We start from the raw sequence: 21,731 nt of genomic DNA, 5'->3' as shown, positions 1-21,731 counted from the left end.
CTGTGGACATTTAAAATATCTTTTGCTTCCTCAGCTGCTCTCTTCCAGGCAGGAGCAGAGGGACTACAGTGGGAGGGCAGGAGGAGGGAAGCAGCTGCAGGAAGCTGGGGGTGAACGATCCCAGGCATGTGCAACCACCTGCTAATTCAGAGGCCAGCTCAGGAGTCAGCTGAGGCCAAAGGTGCCAAGCAAAATCCAATTTCTGGCTGAAGGGTATTAATAACCATGGATACAAGCACCCGATGTTTAGTATGGGGATTCAGCTCCACCCTCTCCAGCTCTTCTTAGGGTAAGGACTACCCTGAACAGAAGGCAATGCTTGAAGGACCAGCTCCTTGCCACAGCCTAGGGGAACTGCAGCTGCACAGCGTGACTGCCACTCCCAAATGGTCAAAAAGCCTCCTCAACCCAGAAGTTGCCAAGTCCTTGGGTTGTTTCTACTTTTAAGCAATATTCCTGCCTACCTTTCAGATCACAGCCTGCCCCTACGAAATGTTTCTCCTTCTTTCTAACCAGCTTTCATGCTCTCGTCATCAATGTGCCTCTGTCCTGTTTCCAGCCCCAGTGTCCTTTCTACAGCAGAGAAGCTGACACCAGAGACCTCACACCTCTTCCCAGCCCTGTACTGCAGCAGAGACTGCCAGCTAGCTGTTCCGGCAGGCGGGAGCAGGGCCCGTCACCCCCACAGCTGTACTCACTCTTTGACTTCTGGTGCTTGGGTATTTATTTGTGGGACCCACAAACTGCAGCACCTCTGACCACAGCCTACTCCCCCCTCCCAAAAGAAGCCCACGGGAGCACAAAAGCCCCAAACGGAGGGTAAAAGAGTGAGAGCTGTCAGCACGGTTATGACCACAATGTGGCACAGCCAAGGAACTCGCAGGAACACCAGACATTTTCATGCCATGCCAGCCCTGCAGCAGCAAGTTTCTTTTTGCACCTGCACGGACTCCGCACACAGGGAGCTGTGCAGAGGAGCTGGTAATGCTGCTGCCCCAGGCAGGCACCCTGGGGGCAGGGCAGCCTGGTGAGGAGGGTGAGCAGGGAGAAAGCAGGGTCCACTCACACGAGTCATCACCGTAAGAAGATGAGGGAAATGATTCTCTAACTTCAGCGGGACATGAATTTCTGAGGGTGTCTTTTTACAGCACCCTCTCTCACCTTATTTTCACAGTGCAAATTTCACTCCTGGCTGTCACAGAGTACAGCACTCCTCTGGACGTTTCATGCACAAAGTAGCTGGCACAAGATTTACTGGCAGCTGGCTATCATATGCCTAGAAACAAAAATGTACTGCATATAACAGGTCAACTTTGACCTGTTAGCGTAACAACATATTCATCTAACACTTGTGCTCATTCACAAATGGATTGTTAGTAAGGAAAACACAGACGAAATTTAAGTAATAAAAATTAATAAACACGTTGAATACCATCTTATTTCCATGCAAAACTTTAAAGTGCTAAGTGCTATGATTCCACATTAAGAAACATTCGCCCATTTTCGAGGTGAAAAAAAGAACATATAAAGAACATAAAACTGTTTTCTTAGTAACCTAAACATTTTCCAAATAAAGAATTTGAATATTATCATCCAAAGGCATGAACCTCATGATTCATAGCTGACTTCTACACATAAACAGAAGTCAACCACAAGACCGGTATGTGCATATTAATGAAAAATCTTATTACACAACTCCTCAAACAACAATATTTAATTATTTTCCTATCAAAGTCACTTTGTAGCTCACCAGCATTTTCTGGTTTTCTTTAAATAGAAACCCAAGCATTTTAAAAAGCAGAAATTTATATCCACAGGTTTAATGCACAACTGATCCTCTTTAAAAAGAGAAAACCCACGTGCTATGTGAAATACTTCCTATTATAATGAAACCCAGCAAGAAGAGCTTCTACTTCTACAAACTCTCTTCTCCCAGAATAAGCTTTCAAACCAAAGCCTTTTCACAGCATCTTAACCTTCTTTTACAAAACGTGATATGTTTGACTTCTAACTTGCATTTATATAATGACAAGTTATCATCTCAACAGAAGGAAAAAAAAAAAGCAAGCAAGCTGATCTAAGGAAACTCCATGCCAAATTCAGACTTTCATTTGTAAAAAACAGAACATTTCTGAGAAGTCTTTTGTATTTCTGAAATACAACTCTGGAATCAATACTTTATTTACCACAGATGCAACAGCTTAACTCTTTCTGGGGATCCAATAAGAAAGCCACAGCTGTCCATTTCTGGATGCATGTTGCAAATGTGTGACTACAAACTCCCAACAGAATTCTTATTCCTTATCACTCATTTCCTTCAGTTCTCCTAACTCTGCTACTAACGTCACAAAAAATATGGAAGTAATCTAGAAATCTTTATTGCTGGAAAGCTATGATGGCACTATCATCCTCTGTATAAAAATATTTTAATGCAGTTAATTAGAAATGTTAAATAAGAGTATTTAAATGATAAAATATTTTTATTAGTGCTTCTATTTTAGCATGTTGAGCAACGTATTGGGACTTTAAAAATAAAATAAAATCTCAATTTCTACTATCCAAGCTTTCAACCTCAGACATCTCTGTTACAACAGAAGCACAACAGAGGAAATCAGCCCAACCGTGAAGTTCTGCATTACCAGTTGGGACCCATAAAGCAAGATTTGGGAATGGTGGAGTGTGTATTTTATATATCTATGCATACCAAAAAGATTATGGGAAGTCTGCCAACTGTTTGTGAACGTGACCTGCCATTGGAACACCACGTCTTACCCAGTTCCTGGCAGGCAGGGTGTTTAGGTGTGATACAGTATAAGCTTGCTGGGGCCAGCTCCAGCATTTGATGAGATGACAAGTAGATTCTTTGTTTGTTTGGGTATTTTTGTCGCTCTGAAGCATCACCAATATATCTCTCACCCACACACTGCACCCTGTGCAAAAATATCCATTATTTAAATGCTTTAACAGAGATTGCTGACAAGGTGTGAGATACTCCACTGCTAGTAAATAACACAAAACCACAAACAGAAAAATGAGACACCTTATTTTCAGAGGATGCAAGCAAACAGAGAAACTGGAAGAAATGAAGTAACCATCAGGTCCAACAAAATCATGAAAGGAAAGTCCTGCTGCAAAAACAGGACTACAAGTTCTATCCATCCATAAGCATAGCAAACAATACGTAAAAACAGGAAATGAAACAAGGTCACACACGAGAGAACTTTGTGCATGAAATAATACAACTTTTTATTCATATTTTATAGATTACTTTTATTTACTTTTGCTTTAATAATGCATATTCTGTTCACTCTGTGCAAAATTGGGGACAGAGGCGGGCGTTTAAATTGTCTAATGAAAATCAAGCGGAGATGAACATTCAAGTTGAGGGAGAGGCCTATCGAAACCAGGAAAGCTAAAAAGCCACAGCTGCTCAAGACAAAGCTGCTCTCAGCTGCGCCCTTTTGTCCTGCCACTTTGCACAAGCCTGGCTCTACTGACTGAGCAGCTGTACACTGAGAAGGTGACCTCCACCCAACACAGGGGACAGGAGTTGTTGTGATAGCTACATTAGGGAGACCTGGCTTGCAACCAGCTCCAGTCAGTGTGTGGCAAAGAAAGGCACAAATCATTTGCAAAGACCAGATTTCTGTTGGTTTGTTTCCTTCTTGTAAATACATCACTGTACACAATGTAAGTTTAAATTGTAGGGGATTTGGGGACATAAAATTGCATATTTATCAGAACTTAAAACCGTAACAAAAAGTAGGCTGTTCTATCTCAAAGCAAAAATAATCCCTCTAGTCCCAACATTAACATTCATTCCTGGCTATATGCAGTACAAACATTTAAAAATCTGTGACAAAAGACAATTAAAAACCAAAAGTCAAAATCATAAAGCTTGTAAACAGATAATCTGAAATACATTTTATTCATGGAAAAATATCATCAAAATAGTACCACTATGGACTTAACTGCCTGAGTTTTCATTTCACCTAGGATCTTGAAGTAGAGAGCCTTTAGCACAAGATCAATTTCAGTCACAACTAGTGCCACACAGCACTGCTTCAGGTGGAAATTTTGTCCTCGCTGTTGGTAGTTTTGTTGTGCTATCAAATACTGTTGTGCTAATCCTTCAAATAAAGGGATGTTGAGGCAATTCTTAAATCATTTGGCACAAAGTTATTTTGGCTGGGGCATAAATTTGAGTCTCAGTCATGGAGAATAATGTAACATTCCACCTATCAAGTATTCACTTTGATTGAAGAGCTTTCTTTATGTCATTAACTTCCATCTGAAAAGAAAAAAAAAGTGATTAAATTAGATGCTTTAACAAACCGAGGCACAGTTGATTTCTCTTGAAAAGCACGTTCCATCTTGTCCACAGGTGTTGAATATGTATGAATATGGCTTTTATATGACTTGTATTTCCAGAGGTTTCAGAAAGGTGACCTTCCCAGCTGTGTAAGATGACAACTCATGGCTTCCTCCCCTCAAAGCCTGACAAGGACAGTCCTGAATGTACCACAAAACCTTTCAAACTCTTTAAATTACAACTTTTACAAGCCACTCAGCTCGCAGCCAGGAATTACTTGCAGGATGAGCACTGTCTCCATGCAGCGGCTGCTGCACTTACACCTGGCATAAGTAAACTGACCTGCTGACAATGAACACTGGTAGCTGATGAGCAAAACCTACTGTTCTCTGCTACAGGGATGGTTCTTGCTGCAGGGATGGCGGTTGCCTTCTGCACCCATCACTCCAAGTGCACCCATAAAGTCTGCATCCAAGCACTTTAAGGGCTCTCATAAATGTACAGCTGTGTGGTAAAAGGAGGTGGCTAAAACCATCATCACCCCTAGTTGTACACTTCACCCCTCTGACAGACACTGGAATCCCTGAGGCAGGGATTTTAGATTTACTTAAACACACCCTCAGTGCTCAACTGTACAGTGTCATCAAGGCAGTCTTCTTTAATACATGGACTGAGAGTGGTGCAACTTTATGACTATCAGAGCACTCTTCAACTAATGCAACTTTTGTTTGTTGAACTCTTATCTTCATATAAAGCTAACTATGCCACCTCGGCAAGCATCTGAATGTTTACCAGGATCGGCAATGTTTGAACTGGAGTAAAAGCATTCAGCTGGAAGACCATAATTTAAAACCACCAGTGCAGGTCTCTCTTATATCGGTAAAGCCGTTCTTGGAAGTTGAATCCAGACCTCTGAATAGCCTGGCCTATTAGACTGAATCAATAACAACTATTAAAAATGTTCATTGATTTTATCTGAATACATTTCAACTTTAGCTGAGCATGAATTCTGTGTTACTAGAAGCCATGCTCCTATGTGGCTGCAATAATAAAGTCCTTTAGGCAGCCCTGGAGCACAGAGATTGACAGTCCCCAGTTCTGCCACCCTTTGTCATGTTCCCAGGCACTTTACTGAGCAGGAATAGCCTGATGAAATTACATTATTAAAAAACAGTACAAAGAAAAAGTACAGTTGACCTATACCATAAAAAACCAAAATATTATCAATACTAAACTATTTATGAAGTACCTCACTCTCCAAAATCCATTTCACGAACATTCCATGTTGAAGCATCCCAGCCAATGGGATGGGCCCAGCTCCACCACTCTCACACAGGCAGGGTGGTGTGCTACCTGGCAAAGGACTAAACCAGCACAATATCTAGAGCCAAGGTACTATACAAATTATGGCAGCAGTAACTGAGCTCTTAATCGGAGCACCTTCTTTTACATTGTTTGGGATGCTTTAGTAAAGACAACCTAAGTACATTCTGTAAAGCTGACATAAAAGTCTTGCTATATGGAATAATATAATTCCAATACATCAACACTTAGACAAGTCTACTAAAAATATAAAGCTTTGAGAGCAAACCATTCTAAAGAAATATGACTTAACTTGTGACAAAATCCAACCATTAACATGGAGACTAAAAAAAAAATCATAGTTTGAATGCTATATGGTGTTTAATTTTATTTTTACTTGTCTACTTGTGCTGATAAATTTTCAGACAATGATCAGGCTTTTCAGTAAGAACCCAGTATTGCAATATATATGGCACAGACTGGCAATACAAGGGGACAGGTATATTCCTTTCAGAAATGTTGGTAGTTTTTGATTCCTGGAATCTAAGTATCTTAGCAGAGTTTCATGTCCCACACCTGAGGCTAAAGAAAACCTGCCAATACTTCCATAACATTATAAATAATTTCAGTACCTGCAGTCGTAAACGGATTTTCTTTTCTTCATCCAACTCAGAGAGCAACTGTTTAATCTCTTTCCTGTTAAATGAACGCAAAAAAAGCTTGGAATGAAAATGGTTGAACTAGTAAACTCCAAAAGATCACTTCTTGGAGCCGTACTTCCATGTTTCACTAGTTATGTGTTTTCCTCTGAAAAACTAATTACAATCATGATACTCTTGTACATTATAGGCTATACACTACACAGAAGGAAAACTCTTACTAAAACTCTGGGACAGCACCCCCCACATCCCATATGCAAATTAACAATTACATTCCCCCCTAACAGCCCTGCATCCACAGGCTTTGCTCTGCATTAGCTGTATCTACACTGTGCCAGATCCCTCTTGCCTTTTCTTCCATACAAAGTGGAGATGGATTGGCTGTTGGTGGGTTGTAGGAACTGGTAACACAAATCCTGCCCATGCTATCACATAGTTAAACCACTTAAAAGCTGTTTATGCCAGCAGTAACTATGTAAGCTTTAGCTTCATTTATAAAACTTAATGATCCCAAATATCCTTCCCTGGTGCGAAACGGGAATATTGTTATGAGGAGCAGACACTTGCCCATGTACACACTGAGTGATCCTGCCATAAGACAGAAACCAGGTGGTGGAAGCAGCCCTTGCAAGAAGACCAGAAGAGCAAGGGTCAGCTTGAACCATGCACTCCTGCATCCTCTCCCAAACTCCCCAGAGACCTCTGTTCAGCCAAAGCCTCTGCACACTGCTTCCCCTTCTGTTTTTCTTGCCTGTGATACACACAACTGACAAGGTAAGTGAAGCTTTAGTTTCCAAACCATGAAACACTCTCAGGAATAGCAAAAGCTACAAACCAGCCCTAGTTTCTCCTAAGAAATGAGCAGCCTAAAGAGAAGAAATGCCCAACACTAAAATAGTAAGCTTCAGGGTCATAAGCACAAAGGTCTTCAAACTTCCCAATGAAAATTCAATTACTTATTTTGCAGTACAGCCTTCCTGGGAAAATGTGCTAACAGTCAAACAACAAATTGGTTCAATAGTTTTAGGAATTTGTAGTAATTTGTATGAAAACTAGAACAAATGCACCCCTTATTAAGATCCATGCATGAGCTCCCAAATAGTTACTGGCAAATTAAACAATATAAGAACCTTACTGACTGCTTTTAGCTTGTAACTTTTTCAACGCCCAATAAACATCTCCTTAAGTTATAACACAGGAAAAAAAAAGCTGTTACAGATGGACAGTGTCAGGTTTTTTTCCTGAGCTTCTCATCTCTGAATGTGTTCTGTCAGGAAAGTAGATGAAAATCACTCACAAACACAAAGTCCAAATGTGCAGAGTAACATATGCCAAGAAGAAATTGCCACCACCATGCACTAATGGATGCATCCCACCTACAGTTGTTATTTGCAGTACTTACTTTTGCTGGTCTTTCATGGTTTCAATGATAGTTTTTAGCTCCTTAATTTGTGTTCTCAGCTCCTCCAGGGCAGTCTGGCCTTGGCTTGAGTGCTCAATCTTTGGCTTTCCTTCAGTACCAAACAGGGATGGGGAATTTGACCTGTGGCCTGTTGTTCCCATAGCAATTGAGTGAAATCCAGGTGATGGTGAAGGGGATAGTGATGGTTGTACATTACTGCTACCAGCCAAACCTCCTGGTTTTGGAGGTAAGGAAGTTTTATTATCAGACACCTGCAACATAAAGGATAACATTTAATGTCTGGAGAATACTGAATGAAAATTAGACCGCTAACGAGTATTAAGAATTTTGCTGCTCTTTTAGTCCTGTGATCAAACATGAACAGTTTTGGCTGAAGGATGATAAATATAACAGTAATTATCTTTGTACATGTGCATCAGAGGCGGTTTACTTGGGATGTGGAGGTCCAGACCACTTCAGTAAGACTTCCACAGTTGCTACAACCAAGGTATTAGATGTAGCAGTGAAATGAACCAGGGAAAGATGCTCAGTGTCTCTCTCAGAAGTTTATAAGAACATACCTACAACCATGGATGTCTCCCGCAGAGCACAAAACTGCATGGCTAAGAATGCACATTATATTTTTTTGCAGACTAAATTTATGATAATCAAATAACCACTGAAGGAATCTTCAACACTCACATTTTTTAAAAATTAAAAATGTGTCACATGTAATGCCCTTAGCATTACAAAAATAGCAAAATAATCCTTACGTTTGCTGTTGTATTATAGAAAAACAAAATCCCATGTCTTAGCAGTTGTATTGTTAAGAAATAAATGTACTGTACTGTGTCCTCTGTTAACTGAAGCTTCTGTGAACCCCCTTAACTTTATTCCTTCAGGAACCTAACAGAAAAATGCAGCATTAACCTAGTTACCCTGGAACCAGAAAGTTAGCTCAGAACGACCCCATGCTTCTTGAATTGCAATCCAGTGCTCTACTTGTTAGACAAGGTGTAGAAAATCTGAAATCTGCCTACTATACATGACCAGCTACTTTACTGCATACACAAAACAGCGTACAAGTACAGTTATCACACTGGAAAGTAAGGTGAGTCTTAATTATTTATCACATTGTTATTTTGCAATGCTAATGTGTGCATTATACAACAGCTATCAGGACTATCTGAAAATCTGATTCAGCCAAGAGTAAGAAAAAGCTCTAGGCAACCCTCCAACTCTATCTGTGGAAAATAAGTATTTAAGTTGAATGGCAAATAAGGTTAAGATAATGAGGAAAAATGGTATGGAAATGTTAGGAGACATTGTAAGTGAAGGCATTGGGACTGGTGTGGTAGCATTAACAGGCAAAGTTACTGTAAGAAAAGTTATCGGTCAGATGAAAATTAGGAGAAAGTGTGACAGGGAAGGAAGAGAAGGGCCCACCAAGTTCTGCAAAAAACAGGCTTTCCCATTACACAAATGTGAATGAGCACAGAACTTGTCCTGAGCAAGCACTGCATTAAAAAAAAAAAAAAAAAGTGTTCTGTGGGAAAGGAAGTGTGACCAAAAAATAAAAATGGTGTTATAATTACAAGAAAGCTACATCTTGATGCTTGACTACATGACCTTAACAGTATTACACATACACATTATATATGTGTGTGTGTGTGTGTGTGCATGTGTGAGTAATGTGTATCTAATAAACAGACCTTTCACAGATAATAATCCTTATATCAGTAGATCCAACCTTCCTTTGGAGAGAAATGAGAGGTCAGGCTGAGTTCAAACCTGGAATCATCCATACTGAACACTTTATTCCAGAGCTTAACCAGCTATCAACATTAAAGCCTCAGGCAGCTTTCTGATAGCAGTCATCTTGTTTTACAGGAACATCATCTACAGCCTTGGCATACCAGCATGTAACTTAATGAGTGTTGGCCCAAGAGTACTCCTTAATGCAAGTGCTCCCAGAAGAGGGAGCCATATAGCAAAAAATTATCCTTATAACTTGATCACAGAAATGCACGACTTCAACCTTCAAATACTTCTGTTACACTATTATAATGTAATATTTGTATTATTAAAGGTATCCTTATGTGCTAGAAAATAGCTCAGGCCTCTAAAGTCTCATCTACACACTCCTGTAATATTTTATAATCCTATAGTTTTCTACCAATATACAGTAAGAATGGCACAAGTCTGTAAAATGAATACAATTATACCAGTATAAAAAGTGATTGTACTTGCAAATTTAAATTAACATACTATTAGAGTGCATCAAAGACTTGTATTTTTTTTCTCAGCTTGCAGACTCTTCTAATGTAAACTCAATTTACAGCTGTAAAAGCAAGTGTATTTGTTTCTAAACTTTGTTTCCCTAGCTTCTCTGATTCTGTGAAATGTATTTACACTAGAAGGATTTTTTCACAGTATGGTTATGGAGACATTTTAACAGTGCAATTCACTTAAGACTAGTGTTTCAAACACAGAAGAATCTTTACTAACCTTTACAACTTTAAGCTTCTTTAACAGGCTGCTAACTAGGTGACTGTTGAATTAAATTTTAAAAATAAGTATTGGAATATTGTTTTAAAAAAATTAGATGCATGTGATGAGGTTAAGAAGAGGTATTCCAAATAACTTACTTGTGATATTGTAACAGTTCTTGATTTCCTTGACATTTCAATAGTTTTGTGAGGAATGGAAACATGTTCCTCCTTCTCGTCTTCAGGACTTGGTGAGTCAAAGAAGTCGGGGCTTGAAAGGGATGACTAAGTAGACAAACACACACAGCACAAAAAAGGGGGAAAAAAAAAATCAAATATTTTAGTCGTACCAGATTTTAACCAAAGAAGAAGAAAAGCATTTATGTGATGACTTTTTTTGTTTTGTTATCATTTTAAAGTAACCTAAAATCAGGACTCTCTCTCCCCCCATTCCCTTGCTCCCTCCCTTCTAAATCCTATTTTCAAGGCTAGAATTCTTTCAAAGCATTAATGAAACAGGATATACTTAAGAGCTGCATTCAACATTCATTTACATCTTTGCATCGCATTAAATCATAAGATGAAAACACCCTCCTGTCCGCAAGAAGAGCTGTACCTCACTTGGCTAGGACACAGCACCATGCTGTGGGGGTGCCAGCTCTGCCACCTGGGCAGCTCTGCCAGGGCTTTGCTCACTGCAAGTCTCACTTTGCTGCTCTTCAGAGGACTTGTGCTGCTGCTGGCAGTGCAGGGCTGCCTTGTGCACGGCCTCTTTGTCAAGGTGTAAACAGGGAAGCTTCTTTCCACTCCTTGTTCCTTTTCCCATAGGTTTGACAGCAGGAGGAAAACAGTTTTTTTACTTGTCTTTTATGTTTCTATATTTATGTATGTAGACAATTTGGAAAGTTTTCTTCTTTGTGTTCTTTTAGCTTCACAATAATTCTTTTTGTTTCCCTCCACTTGGTTTTTCTTCAGACACGTGAACATGGGTACCCATCAGTAGTTGCTCTTCTTCTGATACTCCAGAACGCAAAGACGCATGGAAATGAGAAAACCCCAAGCCCCAAAGGAAAAGACACTAAAAACTTAAGCAGTGGTTTCCAAAGCATGGTTTGTGAAACCTGCTTATCTGAAGATACATATTACAGACTGAAATTTAGATCAACCTTAGATTTACAATTGTGAGCTTAATGAGAAGGAACACATGATGGCTCAAGGAGAGCTGCTGAAGGCTGAAATGGTCTGCTTGTCCTCAAAATCTGGTAAATGTCCTAAAGAAACCAAGGCAAATGCTTCTTTTGGGAAATACTTTCAAAATCCTTAATACTTAACACGAACTAGTTCATTCCAAAGATTTTTATAAAGGATTTTTCTGGACTCAGTCATGGCTGGCAAGAAATACTTGGCAGCACCCAAATAAGAGGGTACAAATCTTATAAGGGAGGGAATGTTTTAAACATCAAGATTTAAAACACATTTGAAACTGATTTTCCTGAGTTGCATCTCTGCCTCACCATACTTGTGAAGAAATGGCTGTGCAAATGTAGTAAAAACACCAGGGAACAAAAATGGGAGGAGGGGGGGATGGAATCAGAGAAAAAATATTTTTAAAAGAAAAGGAAAATTAACTTACAGATGTGAGAGACTGGGAGGGTGGTCGTCTGCCAGTAGCTTTTGGTCTGGTTGTAGTTGGATGATTAAGCTTCTCAGCAATTGGTATTACAGAGTCAAAACCTTCCAAGTCTTAAAAATAAAATGTAATTGATTTGGTTTTCTGGCAGTTGTCCTCAAAGGGAAAGAGTAACATTTTTTTTTCCTAATTTCAAAGAAATCAAATCCCATTTTCTCCATTGTATCACAGTGTTCTGCACACATTCAGCCCCCATGATGGCACGAAAAAAACCTGAAAGTCAAAGGCAGCTGTAATCCAGCCACCTTTGCCAAGTACAATTACCCTCCTATCTCAAACACAATAGAACAGAGGGGAATGTGTAGAGGAGCCTTTGGCTTTGTTTTTGGCATAGTGAAAGCTAAATGACAGCATGGATTCTAAGGCACAGAATAAAGTTATAGAATTTTAATTTTGCTATTCAAAGGGTTAGTTGGTGGGTTTTTTCCCCTCTGAATAATTGGAGACACAAGACAGTGAGCATGTTGCCTCAAGATCTGTACTGTCAGCACTGCATCTGCTGTAATTGCTTAGAGGAGCACAGAGTGAAAAAGACCAAGCTGAAGTGATCTGCAGGTTCCTGGACACCTGCAGCTGAAGACAGCACAGCTTCCAGTAGCTATAGGTGACAGGAACATCTCCCTACAGTAGGCCAGAGGTTATGGTAAGTAGAAACTCCAACAGGCTCCTGAAGCTGTACAGAGCCCAGGAAAAACACGTCTGCTCCAATGCAGTATTGACTGTCTTCAGGGTTAGTGAAATGCACTAGGGAAGTGTTTCCTGAATCCAGCCACGTGGCAGCATGTTTATGGGAAAGAACGATGTGAAGGCTGAAAGAATACCAAAGCTCATGATTACATGCCTGAATCAAATGGCTTAACACCATTCATCTATTTTTATGGGTTATATCAGTTTCATTCACCTCCACTTCAAAATGCCCTGCTGCATGTGTCAGGCAGAAATGAGTCAGAAAACATATGAGAAGTACTTCAGACAAGATAAATCAAAATTCTCTACAATCAAAATATTTCAATGATATTCATTATTCAGAGGCTATTTTTCATTGCACACATGTAGGAAGAAATAGCTTTCAAGTTAATAGTTAGAGATACTGGGCACATAATTTTCAGAACTGCTACAGAACAATGAATCTCTGAAGCCTGAGTTTTGTTGCTGTATTGCAATCATCCTACAAAATTACACAACACAAAACCAAATTAATTAATGGGCCTGTGCAATAAACTATATGCACTGAAGGCCACTTAAACTGATTCCAAGTACTCATGATTTGGCAGCTAGGAAGTAAAAAGCATCAGACATTCCTTATTCAGGAATATTCTTCCATCTCTGGGAGATATGAAAGGAAGGAAAAAAAAAAAAAAAAGAGAAGAGACTTCTTTCAATAGCCCTGAAATAGTCTAAGGCTGTTCACTTTCAAATACTACCCTATTTTTGGAGCAACTCTTCCTATATATAACCAGTGACCTCACTGTCCTCTACCAAGTATTTCTCTCATTGCTTTTTTATTGACTGTTGCAACTCACGTCCAAAGGTAGGTCACAAACTGACAACGGGAATTTGGCAATCTGGAGCCTCAACTGCACCAAACATATCAGGTGATGCTACAGTGCTCTTAAAGTAAAATGAGCTAGCTTTAGCAGACTGAACAAAACCTATCTGGAGTCCTACAGAACTTCAGGGCTTCAGGAGAGAAGAAATGGAAGTAAAAAAAATATTTTCCGGGGAAAAAAAAGAGCTGGTTTTCAGTAATATCCAGTTTAAAGCTTATGTATGACATAGCAAAATGACTTAAGATCACACAGCAAATCAGTGATGTATTGTAAGGCATGGTCTTCGTTTTAATCACGGCATTACTTTGTTAAGTTGCACAGCAAGAATATACTGCCATCAAACATAGAGACCTCTCTATAAACATTTGAAGCTCACATACATGAGTACAAATGTAGGCCACTTGTCCCAGCCACTCTTTAACTCCTAACTGTTCTTATCTTTTTTTCCCTGAGGTTTTTTGTTTGCTTGTTTGTTTTGTTTTAAATTCTGCTCATTTCCAACAGGATGAGCCCAGCCACACAAACACCTATGCTGAAGGATCAGTATCAGTACCAGAGGACTGACACAAAAACTGAGAGAAAGAGCAGACTACTGCTTTGGGAGGCAGCAAACTGGCTGAAGTCGTCTTACAGCCTAGGAAGGCTCCAGTGCATGAGTTCCCTCCCTCTGTTGCCCCTTCTATGGTGGAAAACAATTAGTGCAGAAAACAGCAAAGACATGAATTCAGTGTGATTCTTTGGCTTAAACAAACTAATAGTTACCTAGAGTTCTGTGTTTTGACCAGAATAGTAAAATACTCATGTTCAAATTGTAAAATGTATTGATATAGAGTGTATGAATTAGTGTCCTTGAGACCCATGAGCACTTGCAGATAGAACCTGTTCCACAGATTGTATGAATACCATGAAAGATCGACATCTCCATGCAAAGCTTCTACTATCAAGAAATACTGGGGAACCTCAATTTTTTTCACTTCTGAATGCATTTTTGATATATAGAAAAATAAACTAAAGCAGTCTATACCTGAACTGAATTTTGAAAAAAGAGCAGAGCAGGGGCTGGAATGGCTCCATAGTTAAAATCTGGTGCCAAACTAGTGAAATCACAGCCATTCAGCTGATAGTATAAATTAAATTATATTTAAATGTAGCGGACAACACTTTGTATAATGTTAAAATAACCAATCCATTTCCAGTGCTTCCATATGCCCTTTATCCCCTGGTTTGTTCTCCTTATTTAGATGTGCTTCTTGCTCTCGAATCTGCTCTGCATCTAAGGTTATTGACACCTTCCAAGGTCATCACCTTTGAGGCATTAATTCAGGAAAATTCCCATCTAGTAAAGTGGTATCTACTAAAATGATAAACAGAACCAATCAAGAGACCTCTGCCTTACTGTCATCTATACTGTAGATTCAGTATTTAATTCACTCATACTGGTTATTTCATTATTTTCTGCTGATGGAAAGCAAGGTTATATGACTGTGACTATATTATACTCACTGAGGTCATTCAATGCAGAGATATGATCTTGATTTAAATTTCTGTAGCTATCAGAAATTGCAAGCTTAAATTTACATACTAACTAAAATGCAAATCCTTCCTGAGCTGAACCAACTGAAACACCATTAAAAATGAAGTCTTAGTCTACTGTATTCACAGCCATGTTAAGTACCAGTAAGGCAGCATCAGCATCCAACAGACCCAAACTCTCTGCACTGGTCTAAATTTCTCTATGCCTAGTAATAACAAGTAGTAAGGAAGGTTCTACTTAACACACAAAACACAGAGGGCACCCATCAATTAACAGTGCCACTCCCTCATTAAAAAATACTTGATTCTACAAATAAACAGATACAATCATCATTATTACTGTCTTACTGATCAAGCTGGTAATTCATTAAGGAATTCTGAAATGGGAAGAAAGACATGAGAGTAGTTCTAATACACTAGTGTAGTACACACAATAAAATGCCTGGCTTATTGAGCAAACATATTTAATAAAAAATGTCAGCTGTGCAAGATTAACTCCCTGGTACCCTTCCAAGCCAGTTAAGAATATGGTATTTTTCCCCAGTGTTATCTTCATTTGGCAACATGGTTATTTAAAGCATGATCATGGTGTTTTTAAAAAAATGCCCAGATCTGTGAAAACAATTATTTAAGAAAAAAAGTTCTCAGCTCATTACACTTTTATCTTTCTGGAAAATAACCTTCACTCTCTCCATCCAGAAAAAACCACAAACAACCAGAAATAAAAAGTTAAATGGTTATGCTTTCTTCCTTACCACTTTTCCCTCCTGCATTTACTATTTTGACATAAAATGTGGCTAGGCCTTAACTTCATCTTACTTTCAGGTTCTCAGTATTTGGGTAAAGTCATTTATACATAATGAAGACAGAAAGCTTTTTGAATTTGCAAAGCAAGTCCACCTTGAGAAAACTGAAATGGAAAGTGATGGATAATACCAGAATCAACACATTCAGAATGCTAACAGTGAGGCTTCATGGAACAGAAATACAGGAAGAAATGAGGCAAAGGTGGGGTTCAATTCATTTGAAGAAGATAACGTCACAAAAGCCACAGAGGTAGATCTCATTTCATAATCATCTTCAATACATTTAAAAGTTTGGCAATAGGCTTGTGAAATGGTATATATACTGTTTTTAAATACAGTAATCCTGAAAGCTATCAAATGCAACAGAGGTACTGCAGATGAAATCTTCTGCATTAATGTGAATTCATTATATAGCACAAATTTAAAACCAACTCAAATAATACTCTAAACATTGGTGGGAATTTTCAAAAGACAACAATTAACTACTTCAAGCACCTTAGACTCTCTCCACACTGATCAGCATTGTGCCCTTCAGGAAATACAGATGTGCTGGGTCTGTGTGGTGGGGCTTTGGTAGCAGGGGAGGGCACAGGGGTGGCTCCAAAGCTGTACCTGCCTCTGTCTGAGGCGAAGACCATCAGCAACAGTGATAATGCCTCTGCAGGCAACAAATACAAGAATGGGAAAAGCAAGACCGGCAGGGCAGAGGAGAGGGGGGAGGTGAGAGCAATACTTAAGAAGAGATACCAAGGTTGGTGAGGAAGGAAGAGGAGGAGTTGCCTGAGCTGAGGTTCCCCTGCTGTCCATGGAGAAGCATGGTGGAGCAGCCCACGAAGGACCACAGTGGAGCAGATGTGGACCTACAGCCATGGAGGACCTCCTGCCAGGGAAGGTGGCTGTGCCCAAAGAAGGCCATGAGTCTGTGGGAAGCCCTCACTGGAGCAGTCTGTTTCTAAAGGAGTGCACCTCATGGAAGGGACTCATGTTGGAGGAGTTCTGAAAGACTGTCTCCCATGGGAGGGACTCCATGCTAGAGCTGGGGATAGTGAGAGGAGTTCTCTACCCCTGAGAAGGAAAGAGTAGCAGAAAACAACGTGTGATTAATTGACTGTAACCCCATTCCCCATCCCCCTTGCTCCACTGGTGGGGGAGGATGTAGAGAGATTGGGAGCAAAGTCATTTGGGCCCAGAAGGAAGGGAGTGGTGGGTATTTATTTTTTAAGATGTGGTTTTGTTTCTCATTGTCCTGCTGTGATTTGATGGTGAAAAAATAACTTGCCCCCCCAAGACAAGTCTGTTTTGCCCATGACCATAACTTGTAAGCAAACCCTCCCGGTCTTTGTCTTGAGCCACAAGAGACAATTTTTCATTATATTTTGTCCTCCCCATCCCACAGTGGGGGCAGGAGTAAGCAAGCATTTCAATCCTGACTTTTAACACTTTAATAGCTGAATGTAGAAAGCTGCCATAAGGAGCTTTGCTAACCACTTGCTAACCCCAGTGCTCTTGCAAGGATTTTATTTTTAACGATTCAGAAGATGCCAAGAAAGAACAGAAAGGTCAAGAAAAGTGAGCTAGAAGAAATGGATATGCTGTTTTCAGGCACCTCCACTTGACACACTTGGAGAACGATTTAAATTTCTGGTTTACTGCCTTTTTCTGGACCCTCCAGGGCAAAAGACCTAATTGGTTTATGTAATGGACCATTAACATATCCCTGATTACAATATTTAAAATTCACAACTATGTTTATGAGTGATTTTGATTCACTGACACAAATATTACAACTAAACCCAGTTGGGTAATTCTGCTCCTTAGCTTTGCACTGTTAAAATGAGCATGACAAGCAGCAAAGAATTAAATGGTTTAGACAGACTTCAGTCATCATGGTATGAGTCATTTTTTGTCCCCTTACTCTTAAATTTACCAGTATTTTCTTTTTTCCAAATCCTACTTTGTGTCTTCAGGCAAAATAATTATAATGTCTCACAGTATGACAGCCTGTGATTTAAAGACAAATATGCTGCATTCTACTCCCTTTTATGGGAAATATTCTCCATGTTTTTCCCTAGTACGGGTCAAACCTTATTAGATCACTTTTTTCTTCCAGTTAGAGACGCAGTGATCACCTCTCATAACAAATATGAGCACTATAAGCAGCTCCAGAGCAACTGCAAATACAGCTCAAGGAAACATGATATGCTGAAGACTTTTTTATTTGCTTGTTTATTAGGTATTTTCAAGTAGCGTATTTTTGACTACACTTCCAGACAGATTTGCACCACCTTTGGAGGGAGGGATAGAAAGAGTACGGCTAATAATGTGGGTTCAGCCAGTACTCCATGATTCATCAGCAAATGATCTGAAGATTAAAGTCTGAAGAAATGCTAATAAATGGACTAAAGTTAACCAGCTTTCAGGGAATCTCTTAAGAAAATGCATACCAACACTATATGTTTCAGTAGGAACCAATGAAAACATATGTGCCTTACGTTAGCACCAATGAAGATTATTAACTACTTTATAAATACTATGAAAAATGTATAAAAAGCCAGAAAAAATACTGGAAAGATGTGTTTGCTTGGCTGTGTGTGGAAAGTGCCGGTGCAGTTCAGTCCTTTTGCAAAGCAAAGAAACTGTTTCTCATGTGGATTAACTGAGCATTTCCATAGTAGATGTACTATTTTAAACTCATTGTGGCTTGTTCTTTAAATCATTTAGCTTAAATCCGTATTATTTTAAGTGTTAGATGATTTCAAAGCAAGCCTATTTTGGATAGACAAGACTTGTTTCAGGATTGCAGGATTTCAAAGTCTGTGTATATATACAGTTAAAAGACTTAGGATTAATCTTGACTTGCAGAAATAACTTAATATCCATAATTAACTGGAATAATTAAGTAATTTTCTGGAAGCATTAGTTTTTTATCCAGTGAGCTAAATGTTCCAATGCTAAATGTTTCTATTATTGCACTGGCCCTCAGATATAACAACTCTTTGTGAAACTAGAAAACATATAACCTCAAATAAAAATTGTTATGCAATAAGGCCTGATTTTAAGGTGTTGAAATAAATGTAATGCTATATAAGGACTACTCTTCTGTCGGTAGAATAGAGCTTACTCTAAGTGTAGCTTATGTTGCTTTAGAAGCATTTTGAACTAAGCTCAAAAAGCCACTCTCAATCCAGAACAGTTGTTGGCACAAGTCTTAATTACAGATGTAACTACTGTGCTTTGACCACAGCAATATTTGAGACAAAATATTGGGTGACATGGGACTGTGCAGTTTCCATTGAAAGCCAGTCAATGCTCTTCACATTTCCATGCAGTGTTTTGTTTTGGGATTTTTTTTCCTCTTTCAGACTAGAAAACCATCCTATCATACTCCAAAGTATTTTTGTTTTGTAACATGGAAGGACATCACAACAAAATATATGCATTCAATTTCACGAGGACACCATCTGTCTGTAAGAACAGGTTAATGAAACCACAGCACTGATGAAGAGCACAAACTGTACATGTCACATCACTGAAATTTCTTACGGTACAATGAAATAAACTATAATTTCTTGTCTCAATGCTATGGTGCAAGATATTCTGTCACAGTACACTGGATTTCAACTTTTAATTAAAAAAATCTGTAAAAGCCATGTATACATGAAGTGTTGTACAAAACACATCTTTTTGTATTTGTTTGTTATGCGTTGTCAACTAAAGAAAAGACAGGACAGAAAATAAACAGTAAAAAAAAGTGCCTTACCCTCATGAAATGAAGAAGAGTTACTCATGGCAAAGAGATGTAAATAGGAAAAGTTGGATGATAGATGTGTGGAAAGGAAAGTAAAGGCATCACTGAAAACAGGGAAAAAGAAAAGAAGTGAGGAGGAACGGGGAACAGTTCCTCTTAAATAATGTATTCTGAAAGCTAGTTTTCCTTTTTTTTTTTTTTTCAAAGACATGAACAACAGTAGCATGAGCTGCTATTACATTTACAATCAACAGTGATGTTGCTGAACAGGCCTTGCTCTTGTCAGTATAGATTGCAAAATTGTAATCAGCGCTGTATTATCATCAAGAAATTTAAATGTCAAGTCAAAGCTCTGCAGAACATGCTAGTGAAATCAAGCCATGTGCTATCATCTACATAAAAATAACTTGTTATATATGCAACTAACAGAACATTAAACACAGTATTACATATCACCTGAGCCTTGCTCCAGCACTTGTGACTTTCCTTATCAGTAAAGTTGGGTGAGAATATTTTAAAAGGTGTTTTTAAAGGTATGGGCTATTCTAGTTGGACAACACTGATCCACTGGTGTACCACGACTTAGGGAGTAACTAGAAAAATGCCGTTTCTGAAACTAGGAATGCTTAACGCACTGATCTAGAACAAGGGACCTAGACACAACAGAAGTTTGAACGTAGATTCCCCAATTCCCCTCCACATATTGCTTCCCAGTTGTTGATGAAATTACTGATTTTGCTGTTGATGATCATGTGCTTGTTTTTTGGGAGATGGCATATGGAAGGTACCTTCTCCTTCATCATAAAGGTTTTGGTCTCATCATGATAAAGAAAATCTCATCATGATAAAGAAAAAGAACCAACTTAGAAATCCTTAAAAAGGTTTCACAGAATGGAAAACTGCTCTCCATCCAGCTTTAGTGTAGTTTACTTTTATAATAAAAATTGTCTCTCCGGTGCTTTTGTGCATCTCTCTGCTTTGAATAGAAGAACTTTAGACTGGCTACAGGACTGAGAAAATGACAGCCATTATCCAGCTTAACATCGCTAGTGCAAACAAAGCCAGGACAGTGCTGCAGCATTCCTTTCCAGTCTACAGTTCACCATCAGTTCTTAGCATAGGCATGAAATAGGGTGAGACAACTTGCAGCTGACTGCTGCTTTTTCCTCTGTCCTTCCAAAGAGCAAGAGAATGGCACTGGGTCTAATGGAGGAATGAAGAGGAGCCCAGTAACCGGAGTGGTCATACACCCAAGCTGCTGCAAAGGCCATTTCACTGCCATTTTCTTCAAAGGCTACTGCTAAGCCCCACTTTAAGTCACCTAAGTCCACTCTAATTCTCTATGTAAATTTGGATTACTGAAAAGACATCAAATGGTAGATTTAATCAGATCCATTTTGACTAGGAAGGATGAACCTTGGAGAAGCTGAGGCTGTTGTCCCCACAGGGTGCATGACACTGAGGCAACACTGGTAACAAGGTATCATAGTTAAGTATTATCTGCACTCACACTGCCCAATCCATCAGAGTTTTGGAATACACTGGATAACTCCAATCACTCATCCATCATTTTTACTAATGACACACTTAGCCACAAGACTTTTCCAACCCATTGTCCTCTTTGTAAATAAAGAAATAAAAATCTAACACATTTATCATAAATCTTCCCAATTACAATCCCCCATAACTGTCCTGAACTCCAGGCCTCTTCTTGTAGTAAAATGCATTCATCCACTGAGAATTGTTTGGGCTTATTAAGTTTTAAATAATTGCTCTTCCCTCTCTTAAAAAGCTGTTCAATTCTTTAACAATATTTTCCATGAGCCAATAAAAGCCTCCAGAAATTGTGTTATGGTTACGATCTTTGGGTCCACTTTCATTCCAAAATAATATATTTTTTTTTCTTTTAGTGTTATCTAACAGGCTAGAATGACATGATTTGTCCTTGTAAATGCCATTCTGGTTTGACCCTATCAAGTTATACTTCTGTAAGTATTCACACTATTTAATCCTTGGGCTCAATAGGTTCCCTTTGTTAGTGGTAACAGGAGGTCATCTGCTCAACCCTTTGCAACCCATGAGTGTAGTTTAGTTTACGTAGTCATGTTGGCTCCTTTTTTGGTATTAAAAAACCCAAACAAAACAAACAACAACAAACCAACCAACCAAACTATGTTCTGGAAATGAACAAAAATTATTATAAATCAAATTTACCAACAAATCTCTTATAGGTCATTAAA

General features: G+C 38.9%; 1 protein-coding gene across 4 annotated transcripts in view; it reads right to left on the bottom strand.

Moving 5' to 3' along the window:
- Nucleotides 1-3,221: 3,221 nt before the first annotated feature.
- The window catches only part of SH3KBP1 (SH3 domain containing kinase binding protein 1), a 218,864-nt gene continuing 200,354 nt past the window's right edge, over nt 3,222-21,731 (bottom strand). For all 4 annotated transcript variants that reach the window (XM_051633386.1, XM_051633468.1, XM_051633557.1 and 1 more), the window contains 5 exons: nt 11,798-11,907; nt 10,324-10,449; nt 7,676-7,947; nt 6,247-6,310; nt 3,222-4,291 (listed from right to left, as the gene is read on the bottom strand). In XM_051633386.1, coding sequence (XP_051489346.1) covers nt 4,250-4,291; nt 6,247-6,310; nt 7,676-7,947; nt 10,324-10,449; nt 11,798-11,907 — 614 coding nt within the window. In that variant the 3' untranslated portion in view covers nt 3,222-4,249. The remainder of the gene's footprint in view (nt 4,292-6,246; nt 6,311-7,675; nt 7,948-10,323; nt 10,450-11,797; nt 11,908-21,731) is intronic.

The sequence above is a fragment of the Apus apus genome, chromosome 1 (assembly GCF_020740795.1).
Source record: "Apus apus isolate bApuApu2 chromosome 1, bApuApu2.pri.cur, whole genome shotgun sequence".
NCBI classification, from domain to species: Eukaryota; Metazoa; Chordata; class Aves; order Apodiformes; family Apodidae; genus Apus; species Apus apus.
This window is presented reverse-complemented; position numbering and strand designations above follow the sequence as displayed.